The sequence below is a fragment of the Mastacembelus armatus genome, chromosome 3 (assembly GCF_900324485.2).
Source record: "Mastacembelus armatus chromosome 3, fMasArm1.2, whole genome shotgun sequence".
NCBI classification, from domain to species: Eukaryota; Metazoa; Chordata; class Actinopteri; order Synbranchiformes; family Mastacembelidae; genus Mastacembelus; species Mastacembelus armatus.
Genome location: NC_046635.1, coordinates 10,256,928 through 10,272,215, shown reverse-complemented (window position 1 = coordinate 10,272,215; position 15,288 = coordinate 10,256,928). Strand labels below are relative to the sequence as shown.

At 40.9% G+C, this 15,288-nt stretch overlaps 1 protein-coding gene across 1 annotated transcript; it reads right to left on the bottom strand.

Moving 5' to 3' along the window:
• Positions 1-997: 997 nt before the first annotated feature.
• On the bottom strand, positions 998-14,360 carry ipo7 (importin 7). The gene is made up of 25 exons (XM_026319980.2): positions 14,152-14,360; positions 11,976-12,057; positions 9,754-9,907; positions 9,449-9,607; positions 9,196-9,352; positions 8,911-9,000; positions 8,690-8,784; positions 8,515-8,599; positions 8,239-8,373; positions 7,759-7,858; positions 7,590-7,666; positions 7,365-7,481; positions 6,792-6,881; positions 6,490-6,655; positions 6,207-6,367; positions 5,505-5,633; positions 4,792-4,858; positions 4,519-4,644; positions 4,193-4,290; positions 3,986-4,081; positions 3,563-3,783; positions 3,180-3,388; positions 2,852-3,058; positions 2,646-2,762; positions 998-2,058 (listed from the first exon to the last, which is right to left on the bottom strand). The coding sequence occupies exons 1-25, from the start codon at positions 14,233-14,235 to the stop codon at positions 1,961-1,963; spliced, it is 3,120 nt and encodes a 1,039-aa protein (XP_026175765.1). The 5' UTR covers positions 14,236-14,360; the 3' UTR covers positions 998-1,960.
• Between the last annotated feature and the right edge of the window lie 928 nt (positions 14,361-15,288).

Below are 15,288 nucleotides of genomic sequence, written 5' to 3'. Positions count from 1 at the left end.
ATATAATAATGTAAGAGGGCTGCAATCATTTGAGGAAGGAGCTAAAATTAATCAGGGACTAGTTTGATCCATTATCAGAAATAAAGGCTAAATATTGAACTCAGTTCTCAATTCTTAAAAATGAGGATTTTCTTCCTTTTTCCAACATCATGTTAAGATGAATATTTTGGGTATTCAGACAGTTCCACCAGATCCACGTGACCCTGGTTAAGGAATAAGCTGGTATAGATAATGGATGGATGGATGGAGACAGTTGATCAGGCAAACCACGACATTTGATTGGACATTTGTTCAGCTTCGGGTCTGGGAAGATGTGCTGGTCATTTTTGTCAGATTAATCCATTATGACACTAGTGTTTAGTTACAACACCAATATCTGCTCCATCTCAACCAGATACATGAATATACGTAGAGACTAAGGCATTATACAACTGGGTAAAACTCACATGATCCATTTTTCTGCATGAGTTCCTTTACATTTGACGCTTTAAAACAGACAAAAACAAATAGTTAAATTTCTAGAAAACTAGTGACATAGGAGCTCATTTATGGTGGGGCCTTGAGATTGAGGCAGATACCTGAACACGACAAGCTGAGACTGTGTTTAAATATATTATTTCAGCACTTATTTTCAATTATATTTCTAGAGCAGTTGCCACAGGAGCCTCCCTAGGTGTCCTCTTGGTAATTGTGCAGTTGTACTTTGTCCCATGCCTGTCTTCTTGTGTTCTGCAGATCTGAGGACGACTCTGGGCTGTTGGTCCCTAACAAAGTAAAAAAATGGTATGATAAAAAATAATAATAAAGGTCTCTGCTGTTGATGACTTAATTTGTGTCAGAACTGCTGTGGCGAACAGTATTTCTAACCAGGTTTCTGTGAACCATTATTTATAACAGTGCCAGAAACAATCCCCAATTCTCTCCACCTGAAAAATCAGCTTCCAGTCAATTATAATAAAGCAGATGAAGAAGCATACCTGTAAGTAAACACAAGGTCTTGAATTCCCTTGGATTTTTTTAATATGTTGTATATATAGATGGTTCATCCATACACCAACCAAAAGCTTGAGACCTTCACGATAAGTCCAATTGTACATGCTTCAATGATGTATCCAATTGTACTTTCAGTGCTCACAAACACATGTCCTGTAGCCATACTGAACACCAAGAGCATTCTCTTTTTCCTGAAATCTATGTTTCCGAGTTGCCCACTGACACGCTCTGTAACCAGATGTGTGACAACCAGTCATTACAGAAGTTGCTTGCAGAGTAGCAAAGTTACAGCTGTTTTCATTTTTAAATAGTCTTCAATTTAAAAAATTTGCAGTCTGATACAGAAGGCTAGGAGACCTGAACAATATGAAAGTGCTAGTCATTAATTTACAGAGATCAGGCATCACATAGTGCTATGAAGTATCCAATATGCTACATATGAATACAGCTGTTGACACCCCAATCCCTCCGGTTGTTTTTCAAGGCTGCTTGAAAAATCAAAACCTTGGCTTTTATCTACATAAACAGGAGTTTTTTTTGTTTATGCAGAAAACAATGTAGATATCACCACTGCCAGAGGTAAAATCTTATGTTAGCCATTTGGCCACAACAGTGATAATGAAATATTTAGTCCCATTATCAATTTCTAACTGTTAATCCCCCAATTATGTTTAAGTGGGAAAAAAACAAAAGAGTTGCCATTATGGTATCCTCCACACTGGGCTCTAGAAGACAAAGTTGTTGAGAGCTTCTTCTCTTGCATCGTGCTCAAGTTCTTGGTTTGTTTTCCCCAGCCATTGGTTGCATTTTGGTTTCTTTCCCACATCTTCTGGTGCTATTTCCCATTTGACAGATTGAAGAATGACTGAGAAGAACCAGTTCTGGAACCACTACTTAAGGGAACAACACAAGCTTTTTTCACTTCACTACAATCAGTCACAGAGTAATAAAAAGAACAACAGATGACTCAATTCATTCCTGGAGCAGTGCCTCCAAAGTTGAAAGTAGATGGCACCACTGGTGCTGTGAACTTGTATCCGCCATGCTTCTCGATCATCTTGGACTCTGTAATCAGATGAGTAAGAGTGCTTAATGTGATTGCTCATTTCCAATTCACTAGAAAGCTGGTACTCGAAAAGTTAGCCATTTTAAATGCCAGTTAAAAGTCCAAGACAATGTTTATGTCTTCTAAAGAGTAAGGCGTTCGAATTTTTCTTCCCTGCATAAGCATCACAGAACACTGAGCCCACACAATTTCAGCACAAAACCAGGTTTTTGAAAACTTCCTCTAGTTTATAAGGCACAGAGGCATGGTGGTTCACTGTGTACTGATATTCTACTACTGAACCTGTATTACGACACGTGCTTATCTTCTTTGGTATGGAAAATGTGATTTTTAAATCATCCCAAAGTCACCAAGGCAGCTTATTTCATTGCTCTATATTGTATACGGTGAATAGAGGCTGTGTTTGCTGTGGGACTTTTTGAGTGACAGGTGAAAGGTATATGTGTTAAAATTTCTAAAACAGAGCAGCAACTGTATTAAAAGAAAAAACAGGAAATAGCAACATGCAAAAAATGCTTTATTGGCAGAATGACAAGCTACATCAGGGTTTAAACTGCTGCAACCTGAAGTCTCAGCAGGTGCTCACCATGTGCTGCCCGTCTCTGGTCTGCAAGTGTGCCAATGTCGTGAAGCTGTTTGCCCTGCTCCTCATCAAGGGCTTGTGTTAGTGCCTGGTACCATGCTGGGTCACGGGTCTGGATATCTGCATCACAGTAAAGTTAGATTAGTGATTGTGTTCTATGGAGTCATTTCATTTAACACAAACTTTTCAAAACCAGGTCCTTATCTTACTCTGTAATATGGCTTTGAAGATCTGATACTCGTCCACTAAGTTGTCTTCATCATCTACAGCTGTAGTGTAGCCCTCGAGTGCCGTCTCCTCAGCATCGTCCTCCTCCCAGTCTTCATCATCGCCGTCCTCTCCGGCCTGTTTTGCCAGCATCTCTAGGTACTCCTGGCCCTCTTCGTCAATGTCATCCTCGTCACTGCCCAGCTCAGCTACATTCATTCAGAGAGTTAAAGGAACACATTGAAACAGCACTAAATAAACCCCCTAACACATCTTGTAGCGTAATACTGAATTTGTCTGATGTCAAGACATCAAACACCTTAGCCTTACCATTGTCTTCATCCTCCTCCCCATCTTCATCATCATCCTCTTCCTCGTTCTCATGCTCCGCTCGGCAGGCGTACGCCCTCTTGAGGCCGCTGAACAATAGGATGGCTGCTGGAAGAAGCTGACTGGCCACCTGGTTGACAGCCTGAGGCCTGTGCTCGAGGTCGATGAGAGCACAAAGCCCAAGAATGGACATCTTCCTATCATGGAGTCTGTGGCAAAAAAATAAATACGTAAAAAAAAAAAATCAAAAAAACACAATGCCTGAATAAGTAGCAAGGGAGACAATAGCTCATTAAACAAATGGTTGATTAAACCGATAGAACCCGTCTACAAACAGAACAAGATTTATTATCAAGTATTACAACACTTGAAAGTGGTCTTACCCAAGGAAGCAGTCAACATCTTTGAGCCACTGGGTTATGAAGTGGTTAGTGATTGGCTCAGTGTTGTTGGGAAAGCGGAGATTCTCCAGAGTGTTGAGGAGAAGAGGGGGGCTGTAGTAAAGTGCAGCAATAGCCACCTGCAGGCACATGGTCCTCAGCTCACTGGTCTTCACCTCCCGTGTCAAACGCTCCAGTGCAGCAGTCACGAACAAAGGTACAACCTGCAACAGCAGGATGGATTTTTTTCAAAAACAGAAACCCCAAATATTATGATGCTTAAATTAAAAAAACATTTTTAATTTAATTTAGTGCAATATAGCATCGTGTAGATGTAAATCTTGGAGCAGCAAGTTGGAATCTCTACAGTTATATTAATGCTGGCTCATTTTCTGGGATTACAAGTGATCTTTGTTATATACTGACCTGATCAATTCCACGGCCTTTACACTGCAGAATGATCACCTCTAATAGTTTGGCTGCATGGCACTCTGGGTCCTCACCTGGATCCCCTGTCAGGACCTGTGAAAGGACAGGCAATTGTAAAGCTCACAGTCAACACTGATCATCACAAATTATTTACCTATAGTCTTACACATCCTTCAGTCTGTGTTAACAACTCCCCCACTTTACCTTCTTGCACATGTTGTAGATGATCTCCAGGTATTTGGTGTCAGATAGGAGAGTGTCTGTATCCACTGTGACATAGTTGTGAAGAAGAGGCATCATATCTGAAACAGAAATAAAGACATAAATATTATTTACAGAGGAGGGTTGTATGGTTGCCATCATTATAAAAACTGGTACCGATATCCACTTCCTCTCTCCCAATAAATACTGAATACATAATATTGGTTGACAGAACTGATCCAGAACTGTTGTTCCAGTTAAAAACCTATGTCTCTGAAGCCCACTTACTATTCCAAAACCAATACAAATACCCCTACCAAAGTACATACCTGTAAAGTAGTCAAAACCATCCTGTTGGAAGACTTCATACACCAGTGGAAGGAGCTGCCACATTTGTGGCGACACCTGCTGGCAGGTCAGGCTGTGAGCCAAAGACAGGATCTCTTCATAAAACTCTGTGAAACCACAGAACGAAGAGTCACCAAATGCAAATATATTTTTCTGTATTATCAACAGTCAGCTCTTGTGCAGGAAGGCAGAGAGGGATTTAGTGCAACATGCATGTGGAAAGTGGAAGCACAGGAAGAACCGGTTTTGCTTACCCAGTACATGTTGTTGCAGCACAGTGCCAATCACCTGCAGACAGATGCCCTCTAGCTGCTGGGTGATCTGGAACAGCAAGGATTTAAACAACGGAACACATTTTAAAAGATAAGTCTTCTACTCTTAAAGTTAAGACCATGATTTTATTGTCAAACATCATTGTATGGAAACAACCTCTGACTTTAGTGAATAAGTACATTATTATATGACCAGAAGCAAAGAAACACTTCCGTTCCATTGTGTGTTTTTTTTTTTAAATTTACCTGGTGCATTATGATCACTAATACACGTACATCAACTAAAGATGCTCCATTTCCAAGAACCACTAATGAAATAAATGGATGTGAGCAATACTGTTATGCAATCAAAAATTGTCAGTAAAACGATGCTTGTTAAATCCAATGGCCCCTTGGCTTCCAGCACCAGCAGTCCTGTTTTTCGACCGACATAGAGGTAATATGCCTTGACACTATTTCTAGCGCCTGCCTCAGCCTCTGAGTCATTCTGAACATGGTGAGAACAGAGCGTGTTCCCAGGAGTTAGTGGGTGGCTGAAGTGTGTTGGCAGGAACGCTACAGCAGACCAGAACTGCTTCTGCAGAGGAAGTGGCACGGCGATAAATGATCAGCCAAGAGAGTGTGTGTGTGTGCGTGTGTGTGTATCTAAGTGTGTGTTTGTGTAAGCAGCATTGCTTGGTGGATATGTCGCTAACCTCTTTGTGGTCCTCCACCACACTTAGCAATGTGTCAATGGTGTTGAGGATACCCATAGCCGTCACCGCCTTGTCATCGCCTCCCTCCTCGTCAGGACCCGTCTGAATCACCTGGTTGAACGTCATTGCCTGAAGAGTGAATAGAGAAACCATTATGTCTGTGTAGTTAGTTTTCCCACTAAGTGTTAGTCCTGGAAGATCCAGGCATCAACGTCTTCAGGAAAAATATTTGACTGTAAACAAGGAACATTAATTTAAAACACAATCACACCCTTTCCTTAAAGCACTACAGAGGACATGCCTGAGATACACAATACACTGAGCTCTCCATAGCCACTTTCTGAAATGCAGACACACAACATCTACTATCAGCACATTTACAAGGTGAACATTAGAGCTGCTGTGCAACTGACTGTACAAAACCACTGATGAATAAAGAGAGGAAAAGCAAATGTTATCTGGACATGCTTCTGCTACCTTAACGTGGTTATGTTGAGGCCATTTATGAGGCACATTTCATTTCTGGGCAAAACCAGACTTCTTTTTGGGTTTCTCAGTGAGTGACTTATCTCAGTGGCTCATACTCTGAATTAAATGGTACAGATCATCTTCTATTGTGATATCTTAACTGGACTTAATTTGGCCAGTGATGATATCATACACAATGGCATCAACCATTGGCTGCATAATAGCAGCACTTACCAAATGCTGCGTCATCTCCACTGCGATTGGGGTGACCTCCTCACTGTATTCACAGATCATCTTCTGTATGACATTGGTGAGATCATCGTTCTCCGTCTCCCTGACAATATGCAGGAGTGCCTGCATCACTGGGCGGATGTAGGGGGTGATGTATTCTTTAGCTAAAGAGTAAAACAAACAAGTTTCATTAGATAATGCCAAAGGCCAAAAATAATAATAATAATAATAATAATTCACTGTAAGCAGTGCTACTGGCGAACTGTAGGCTGCATGACTTTCTCACCCTTCTCCTGGTTGCTGATGAGAACCTGCAGTGCAATAGCAGCCTCCACCTTAACTGGCATCTCGTTGTCATTGATTAGACAGAGGCGAGTCAATTCCAGAGCCGTCTGCAAGTTCTGGTCACTTTTGAACTTTACCTCGCAGAAGTAATGCAGCACCCAGCAGGCCTATGGGAAAACAGAAAGGATTAGAAAGTGTGTCAGGAAAAATCTGAAACTTAAATGCCAGTGAACTGAAAGGGACTTTATTCAATATCATTATCACACTAATCTGTGGTCTGCCTCTTAGGGGATGATCACTTACTCTGGCCCTCATGTAGCCCAGTTCACTGCGGAACAGGGGGAAGACATGATTCTGCAGCATGAACTCCATCTGGTCTTTATATATTTTTTTCTGTGTAGAGAAAGATACAAAAATGGCAAGTTTCATAAGGATGTCAAACACACATCTTCTGTGTTTAGCATTTTTAGCATCTACAGCATGTTCGACGCGTTCTAGAAAAAAGGCTGTTGAGGCAAAACTTTTTGAGAACTGATTAGTGACGACTCCCCAGTAGCAGCACTTGAATATTTAAACCAAGGATATGAAAAAGTAAAGACATTTCAACAAAATAATAGCCTCCCAGACCACAGCTGAGTAGATGATAAATGTCACCATCTCTGATGTCTAAATCAGTTTCTGTTTAAAAAAAAAAAAAAATCACTTGCATCAGTAAGACAGCAGTTGAAGTAAAAACAGAAGGATGTGATGAAAATCCTTTTTAATGGATCATGTTACAAAAGCTCAGCACATCTGGAAACACATGGCTTTCAATCTGTGTGTAGAAGGGGAGTTATCAAATGAGCAAGGCAAACACACCAGCCGGGAGCTGCTTACCTTCAACAGGATTTCAGCCAAAGATCCGATCATGTGGAGGGCACCATCCTTTTTCCTGGGGTCAGATGTGGGATCAGTGAGAATCTGGTAGCAGAAGCCCATAGTCTTTTGCAACACCTAAAAGGAAGAATGACATACGGCATTATTCTTTAGACCGCATTAAATATGAATAGTGGGGACAGAAGCGTTTCAAGGGAAATCAACCAAAAGATTATTTCCAGCCACCTCTTTCCTCTTGTTGCAGGCAGTGAAGAGGAGCGTCTGGGCTGCAGTTGTCGGAGAGATGAAGTCCTCAAACACATCTAAGGGGGACAGCAGAGATCGGAGCAGTGGTTAGTTTTCACTCATGCACAACATTCCTCTGGAATTACAAGCACCAACTCTCTCTGCTTACCAAACTTCATGCGGATGTATTCGTATGGATCCTCCTGCCACAGTTCCTCATCACTGTCTGTGTAACACATGAGGGGGAAAACCACATCCTGAATGATGCCCTGAAAAACAAAATGAACAGTTTGGGGTGGGGGATGATATTAACTCAGTGGCTGTCAGGCATTTGGACAGTTATAAACATGAAGTACAAAATTCCACACATTTAACGACAGATACCGATCCAGCACTGCAGACTGTTGGACTTGAGGAAAAAGTTTTAAGCTACAGTCAATGTTTTCCACTGAGCTGGTGAGACAGTACTCTCTGAGGATATGAGAATCAGCTTTCTCATTGTGCTGCTTCTTTTCATCTTGGCTGAATACATTCAACTGGCAGTGCTTTAGCTTAATGCTTCCATGAGTGGAACAACTCGCTGCTGAAACTGTACAACTTACATCTAAGACTTGTCACATACAGGACAAAATATTGCCTGCATTTATACCTGGATGTGCAGTTTGAGGTTTTTCCATGTCAGAGCATGTGCTATGCCCTGGTTGATGTAGTTGAGAGTCTGTTGGAGTACTCTGGGAGCCACGTATTGCTTTTCCTTGTACTGGTATAAGACTTTCAGCAGCACCTAGAAGACAAAAAAAAAAAAAAACAAAAAAAAAAAAACAAAAACAACAAAAAAAAAAACATCCTTCAGTTTGTGACGTGCAGTCTAAAGACACACTGTTGTTGCTGCTGCTTCTTACATTACACCTTCTGAAGTTCTTACCTGCTGTGCAGAAACTGCATATTCCTTGAGGAAAAGGTCTGCAAACTGTGTGTACTCTTTGGTTGTGTTGCCTGGGCTTCCATACCTAAAAGGAGGGATTAATACAATGAACGTCATGTAAACCTGTTTGTGCGATATGTCGATCAAACTAAAGGGAAAACTGTTGCAGTTTTACCTTTCAAATAGGCGGGCCAAGATGTGAAGGGCCCACTTTTTACACTTCCACCACGGCAGCTCGGGTCGCTCATCTTCATCTATCTGCATCGTCTCCTGCACAAACCAAGGACAACACTGGCACAGTCAGCTTGTGACAGTCAACAATCACATAAATGTGCAGATCTCGAAAACTGTAACATTTTTTTAAGAATGTGGTATGAATTCATTTTGTCTCCTTACTGGCGGCACATCCCTGTCCACTACTGTCTTCAGGATCTCCATCCATTCTGTCAGGTTCTGTCTATTGATCAGCTCCAGCGGGAGGTTGTACTGAGATGAAGACAATTAGACTTAAGTATCTGCATGCCAAAGGAAATTTACTGATTTAAGATTAAATATTGATTTCAAATACCAAACCAAACGTATTTTCAATACTAGTTGCGCTTTTTAAGTTTATCTTTGTCATTACAAAAAAAAAAAAAAAAAAAAAACATAGCTAAAGAAAAGTTTCTGCTGTGGTTATACCTGAAAAAGGGCGTAGAGGATTTTGAAGATCTGTTTCTGTATGAGGACTGAGTCACTGGAGTGTTCAGGGAGCAGCTGGATAAATCTTTCTTTCAGCATGGGCATGAAGATGTGCATGGCAGCCACCAGAGGTTGACGTTCTTCTGGTTTCTTGTATCTGTTTTACATGTCAGCCACACAATGGCACAATGTTAACCTGATGTCATCTGTGGCAATAGAATTCAAAAATTGAAGCTCGAGAACTCTGACTTACTCATAGTTTTTGACAAGCTGATAAAGACAGAGCAAGATGCCCAGCCAGCCTGCACTGTTGTCTGACTGCAGGTAAAAGCCGATCTTGTCCACGATAGTTGTCCATTTGCCGGGGTAGTCATGCTTGATCATGTGGTGGATACATGTTGTCAGCTGCACCCTGATAAGTTCAGAAGGGGCAATTTAGACTGACTGGTTTTTAAAGTGACATGACACTGTATGCAAAGGGGAAAAGAGTGTCTGGGATGGACAACAAAATCTCCAGAGTCCCTCTGAGTCTGCTCTACCTACAGGGTGTGTGGTTACCTGATGCGCTCGGGTGAGTGGATGATCGCCTCCACTATATTGTCGCGAATGAACTGCCTGTCCTCATCAGGGATGTTACTGACAGGCGTCTCTGTGGCGGAACAGTCTCCATCATTCCAGTGCTGGGTTATCATATTTTTAAGGTAAATCACACCTGGAGGGGGAGGGAGGAGAGAGAGAGAGAAAATCTCAGATTCATAGAGACTTAAAATATAAAGACCTAGACATTTGTGAATATTATTTTATGGCTGTATTAATCATATTCATTTCAAGTTTGACAAATACAAAATAAGCTCCCTCCTCTGCTGCACAATAGAGACAAACCACTATATATGGGTTTGAACTTCTGCTGGTGTACTTTATGTAACTTCTAGATCTGCACCCATAACACTGACTGCATCTACATCATGAGTGACTGTACATCATGGTAACACAGTACTGTGAATTCAGAACCAACTAAAGCTCCAAGCTGCAGAAATAAATTCTTCCATCTTTAGGCCAGTAGTTTTGAATGTGACACCAGGGTGTCAGCTGAGTTCACATCTTCAATGCATCGCCCCCACTCTGACTCCTATGGGTCGCAGGGAGGGGCATCTGAGGGAATGAAGGAGGGAGGGCAGGGAGGCAGACAGAGTGCTGACACAAAAGCCCAAACCGCTGGCGAAGCAATGGTAATCCAGCCTATCAGTGCTGACGGAGCATAACACCACTCCCCTCCACCTGTGACCACCAAGCTACACTACCGTCCAACACTGCAAAGCCACTAAAAATCAGTCATAAACTCAGTTCATGGACCATAGCAAAACGTCTTCTTGAAAACCCCACACAAAGTCAGTCAGTTCAGTTATGACAGTGGTATTAGCTAAGCTCTAACAAACTGCACCAGTCTGAATCAGGACCATATTTAAAGTGTAGGGACAGAGGCTGCTGTGGATTAACTACCTAAAATTACCTCCATAAACCCACATACTGTGGACGAACAAATTGACACAACAAGGATTTGTAGCAAAGAAAAAGAAAGAAAGCAATTTGTTAGTTTGGCTTGCAAAACAAAATGACCTTACATTTACCAATACCCTTGACTGGCAACTGGCAACACTTAGGTGGCACAACTATGCTGAGACAAATATAGGAACCAAACGATTTAAATTGTAAGTTTTGACAAAACCCAGTAGCACTGATCTGAGAATTGCAGTTTTTATTTTGTGCATTTGTGTTTTACTTTCATATTGGGGGGGTTAGCAGAAAACCTGAAATGCTGAGTAAATACAGTATATTTTGCCCACACTGATGAAAATACAACTGAAATGAACAAACTAAGACAATGTTGGTTTGTTATCTGACAGCTTCTATGCACTCTGGAGCACCTGTTCCTCATCTAGTCTACTTTAAGGTGTTCAAGGTGGGCACATGTGGATTCAGATGCACTTTCTCCAATAGCTCTGGTCAGGATTTAAACTTTTTTTTAAAACCCATTTTACCCTCTATTAACACCTTCTTCACATAGAAGCACTATATCAAAACAAGCTATATTTAACTGCACTTCAATATAGCACTTTAGCCTAAAAAAAATAAAAAATAAAGTGTGAATCATGTATCATAGCTACATTATCTTTTTTTAAAACTGTTACATAAAAGACATGTTTAATTTGAGATCATGGAAAATATCTACTCTGTTTCTCCTCAAAAACAATCTGACCAATAGGATGAAGCACTACAGTAAGTTACACAACAACATTACCTGTCAGGACAAAATACAGCCACACAGACACTGTTTAATGATAAACATGATAGTCTTCTAGTGTCACCAACAATTATTTACAAATTCTTTTGTCAAAGTCACGTGGAGACCTTTGCATTCAAACCTAACTTTTTTTTTTTTTTTTTGAACAGCTGAAAATACATTTAACATGTGTCCAAAAGATGAATGTTGTTATCAAACCAGTGTATTTTCTCCCAGATGATTGGGAGAATGGCTTTGGACATTTTTTTTTTTTTTTTTTTAAAGCTGTGATTGTTTGTGTTAAATCTCAACTACAGTTTTTAAATGCCTCCCTCACCCAACTCAGATTTGACAAACCAGCTGACAGTAAAGATATGTTGGACCGAATCCATAAACAACCAGCTGGTAACAGATTCTCTCAAAGGACAACACTAATTGATGTGTTTAATTTTCATTTTGAACTGCAGAACTATTTTTGTATATCAAAATGCAGACTTACCTGCTTGTCTGACAGGCAAATCCAGCTGATCAGACATGGTGACACGCAGCAGAGTGGACAAAAAGTTTACCTGGGTGTGACCCTGTGAATCAAAAGTAGGTAAATAAGAAGTAGGTTTGACAATATTTTGCATAAAACCCACTACTAGTAAAGTGATCTGCTGTTCTACGCTGTTGATAGCTGACTGACTGAAAAAGAAAAATACTGTGGGCTTCATAGTCAACATTAATCATAATAAAATCATAAAAAACTCTGAATATCACATCAGGAAGTCTCTCACAAGGACAATTCTTATACAAACAGACTCCCTTTAACAAGTACCAGTCTTTAAGGCAAATACTGTACCATTACAACTGCAAGTGAATTATCTGATACAGTTCTGTGTAATATTCATATCCAGAAAGTAAGCTGCATTAGGATGAGCCATTAAAACTTTGCTCACTGATCGAGACTGATCGATTGTAAACGACGATGTTCGCATCTGGGATGTCAAAATCACACAAAAAAATGCTGCTGATTCCAAACATCACAGACATCACACATGAGAACGCCATAACGAGAATTTACAGCATATGCTTATTTTCTGCTTTATGCCAACAGAAGCTCCATTGTATCAGCTTAGGTCGACGCGGTGTACTTATGTACTTATACTGTACTTACCTGTCCATTTCCCATGACGAAACAGTCAGACTGTATGTATAACTAAGCAAAGAAGAGTGTTTAGAAACTATGCACTAAACAGATTCATTTCTTTCACCTCACGATTTTTTTTTAACACTGTCCCATCTATGTCATTTCAGTGAGACATCACTACCAGTGCATATGTGGGTGTTTTAAAAACAAACAAAAACAAAAAAAAAAACAAAAACAAAATCAAGCCCCTTGCACTGCAGCCTAAAATAAAAGTGGAGTGAAGATTACTAGATTGGAGAAAAACAACCTTAACATATGTGCTACAGCTGGCTTATTATAACATGGACCTAGTTTACTGGCATCCATTTCCATTTAATAGTGAGGGACTTAGAGGATGTAGAAGAATGGTGGTGCTTAGTCATGGCATTGCAATTTGAATGTCCAATACCAGTTATGGCACACACACACAGACAAATTGGGGTTTAAAACAATTTCAGGCCTTGGCCTTGAAAGCATCTCAAATCATAATCATCAATATTATTTATGGGGTTCCAGTTGCTTCAGTAGTATTCAGGAAAGTTATCACAGAATGAAACCAACTCCAGAGATACAAATTATAACCAACGCTAAACTTAGACTCAGGATTAGCCAATTTTTTTTTTGGACGCGAATCTGCCACTTGATTTAATGTGATCAGCCAGATCTTTAATAACTCGGATTGTGTAAAAAGGCAGACAAAAATGTTTATAACAAATATCTAACTACACAGTATTATTACCTAACCGCAGCTTAGTGTATGTTAGCTCATATGCAACTGGGCTATCGTAAAAAACTCAACTTTATGGTATATTTCAAAGCGTAAAGGCACCGATCATGTATTATCGTGTACTGGCTAAAGTAAACAACAGAGCAACGCTGGTTAATGTCATGTTTACTGCGTTTTTCCCCAGACTGTCACCTCTTCAGAGCTTGTCACAGTGACACGTGAACAGCAGCTATGTAGCGGATCTACGGCAGCTCAGCCAACAAGTAGCTAGCCAAGTTAGCTAGCCGACATTAGCCGCGCCGCTAAACATCAGTATCCTGTTGTTAAACACGACAGCTATCGCATGCCCTACAATCACTCAGCTTCCTCTGTAGCCCGAGACACAAGCCACAATTTCCATGTTCCGCGTCAGCTCTGAAATTAGTCCAAAATGTTTCAGTGCACAATGATCGCTTCAGCTAGCCGAGGGGTTAGCATTAGCCACACAGCTGGCTCAGGGCGAAGCTAACGCTGGCGTTGGTTACACGAGTGTGTCATCGACAGAAAAATGCGATTGAGTTCGTACTAACGGCTCTATCGTGGTGATAGCAGCGAGTGGGTGAAGCCCAGCGACGTTAGGCAAACTGACTGGCGGGATTTAGGACTTGCTATATCACGGTAAGGGCAGCAGAGCCCAGTCTGCGTGATCGCACCATCTTGATGTTGTGAACGACCGAGGCCCGAGTCGAGACCGCGCCACAACTGCCGTCACCATTAACAGCTACTCTCCACTTTTACCTCGTTCAGCTGTCTCTCCGCGGCCTCCCGCAGGTTGGGGTCCATCGTCCCCCGAAGGGCTTCGATCAGAGAATCGGGATCCATTATGAAAACTCTGGCTACGGCTCGGATTTTAATATTTCAGAGGACTCTCAAGTCCCAGTCACTGCGCACATGGACGCACTGCTCTCCGGTTACCCGGCGCGAAAGGAAGCAGTGAATGAAGTACCCGGATAGATCAGCGCCAGATTTGTGCAACACGAACATCCGGCTGCAGCTTATGGAATATGGGTGTTGTAGTTTTTATTCCCGTTTTTAAAGGACATTATTTGGCAAAGACAATTTATAGGCCTGTAAAACATTTAGACACCCGGTAAAGATGAAGACAGATGTACGACAAAATAATGAACATCTTACATATCAAATTTATAGAGTTAAAGATAAAGAAATGGAAAATTTAGGAATATTGGGCCTTTTCGCATTATGGTTGAAGTAATTCATATGTAAATGCAATGAAGCAGGGTTTTGTTTGTAATTGATTCAGTTTCTGAATGGCGAGCAGCACGGTGGATGGTGGTTAGCACTATTGCCTCACAGCAAGAAGGTTCCTGGTTCAAAACACAGCAAGTGCCTTTCTGAGTGGAGTTTGTGTGGGTTTTCTCCAGGTAGCCTACTTCTCCCACAGTCCAAAAACATTGTGACATACATGTGACATACACATTGATTAATGATTCTAAATTGCCCATAGGAGTGAGTGTGAGTTTGTGTGGTTGTCTGTCTTTATGGGGCCCTGTGATGGACTGGTGACCTGTCCTGGGTGTACTTCTGCTGTTCACCTGAAGAGACCTGGGATGGGCTACAACACATCCCCGTGACCCCAAATAGGAATAAGCAGGTATAGATATTGAATGGATTTCTGAATAGCATTTAGCAAAAAATAAAGGTAAATATATTATTCAAATAATTGCTTCATAATTAGTATTAGTACAGTGATAATCAAACAATACATTTTAAAATGCTGTTTAAATAAAAAAATTAATATCAGACCAAAATTTGTGTCAGTATTTTCAGAACCAAAACAAATAGCGAGCTGTCTCTGAGCATTCATCACACAAAAAACAATGTGTTCATGTTTTTTCTTAATTTCAGAAGCATTTA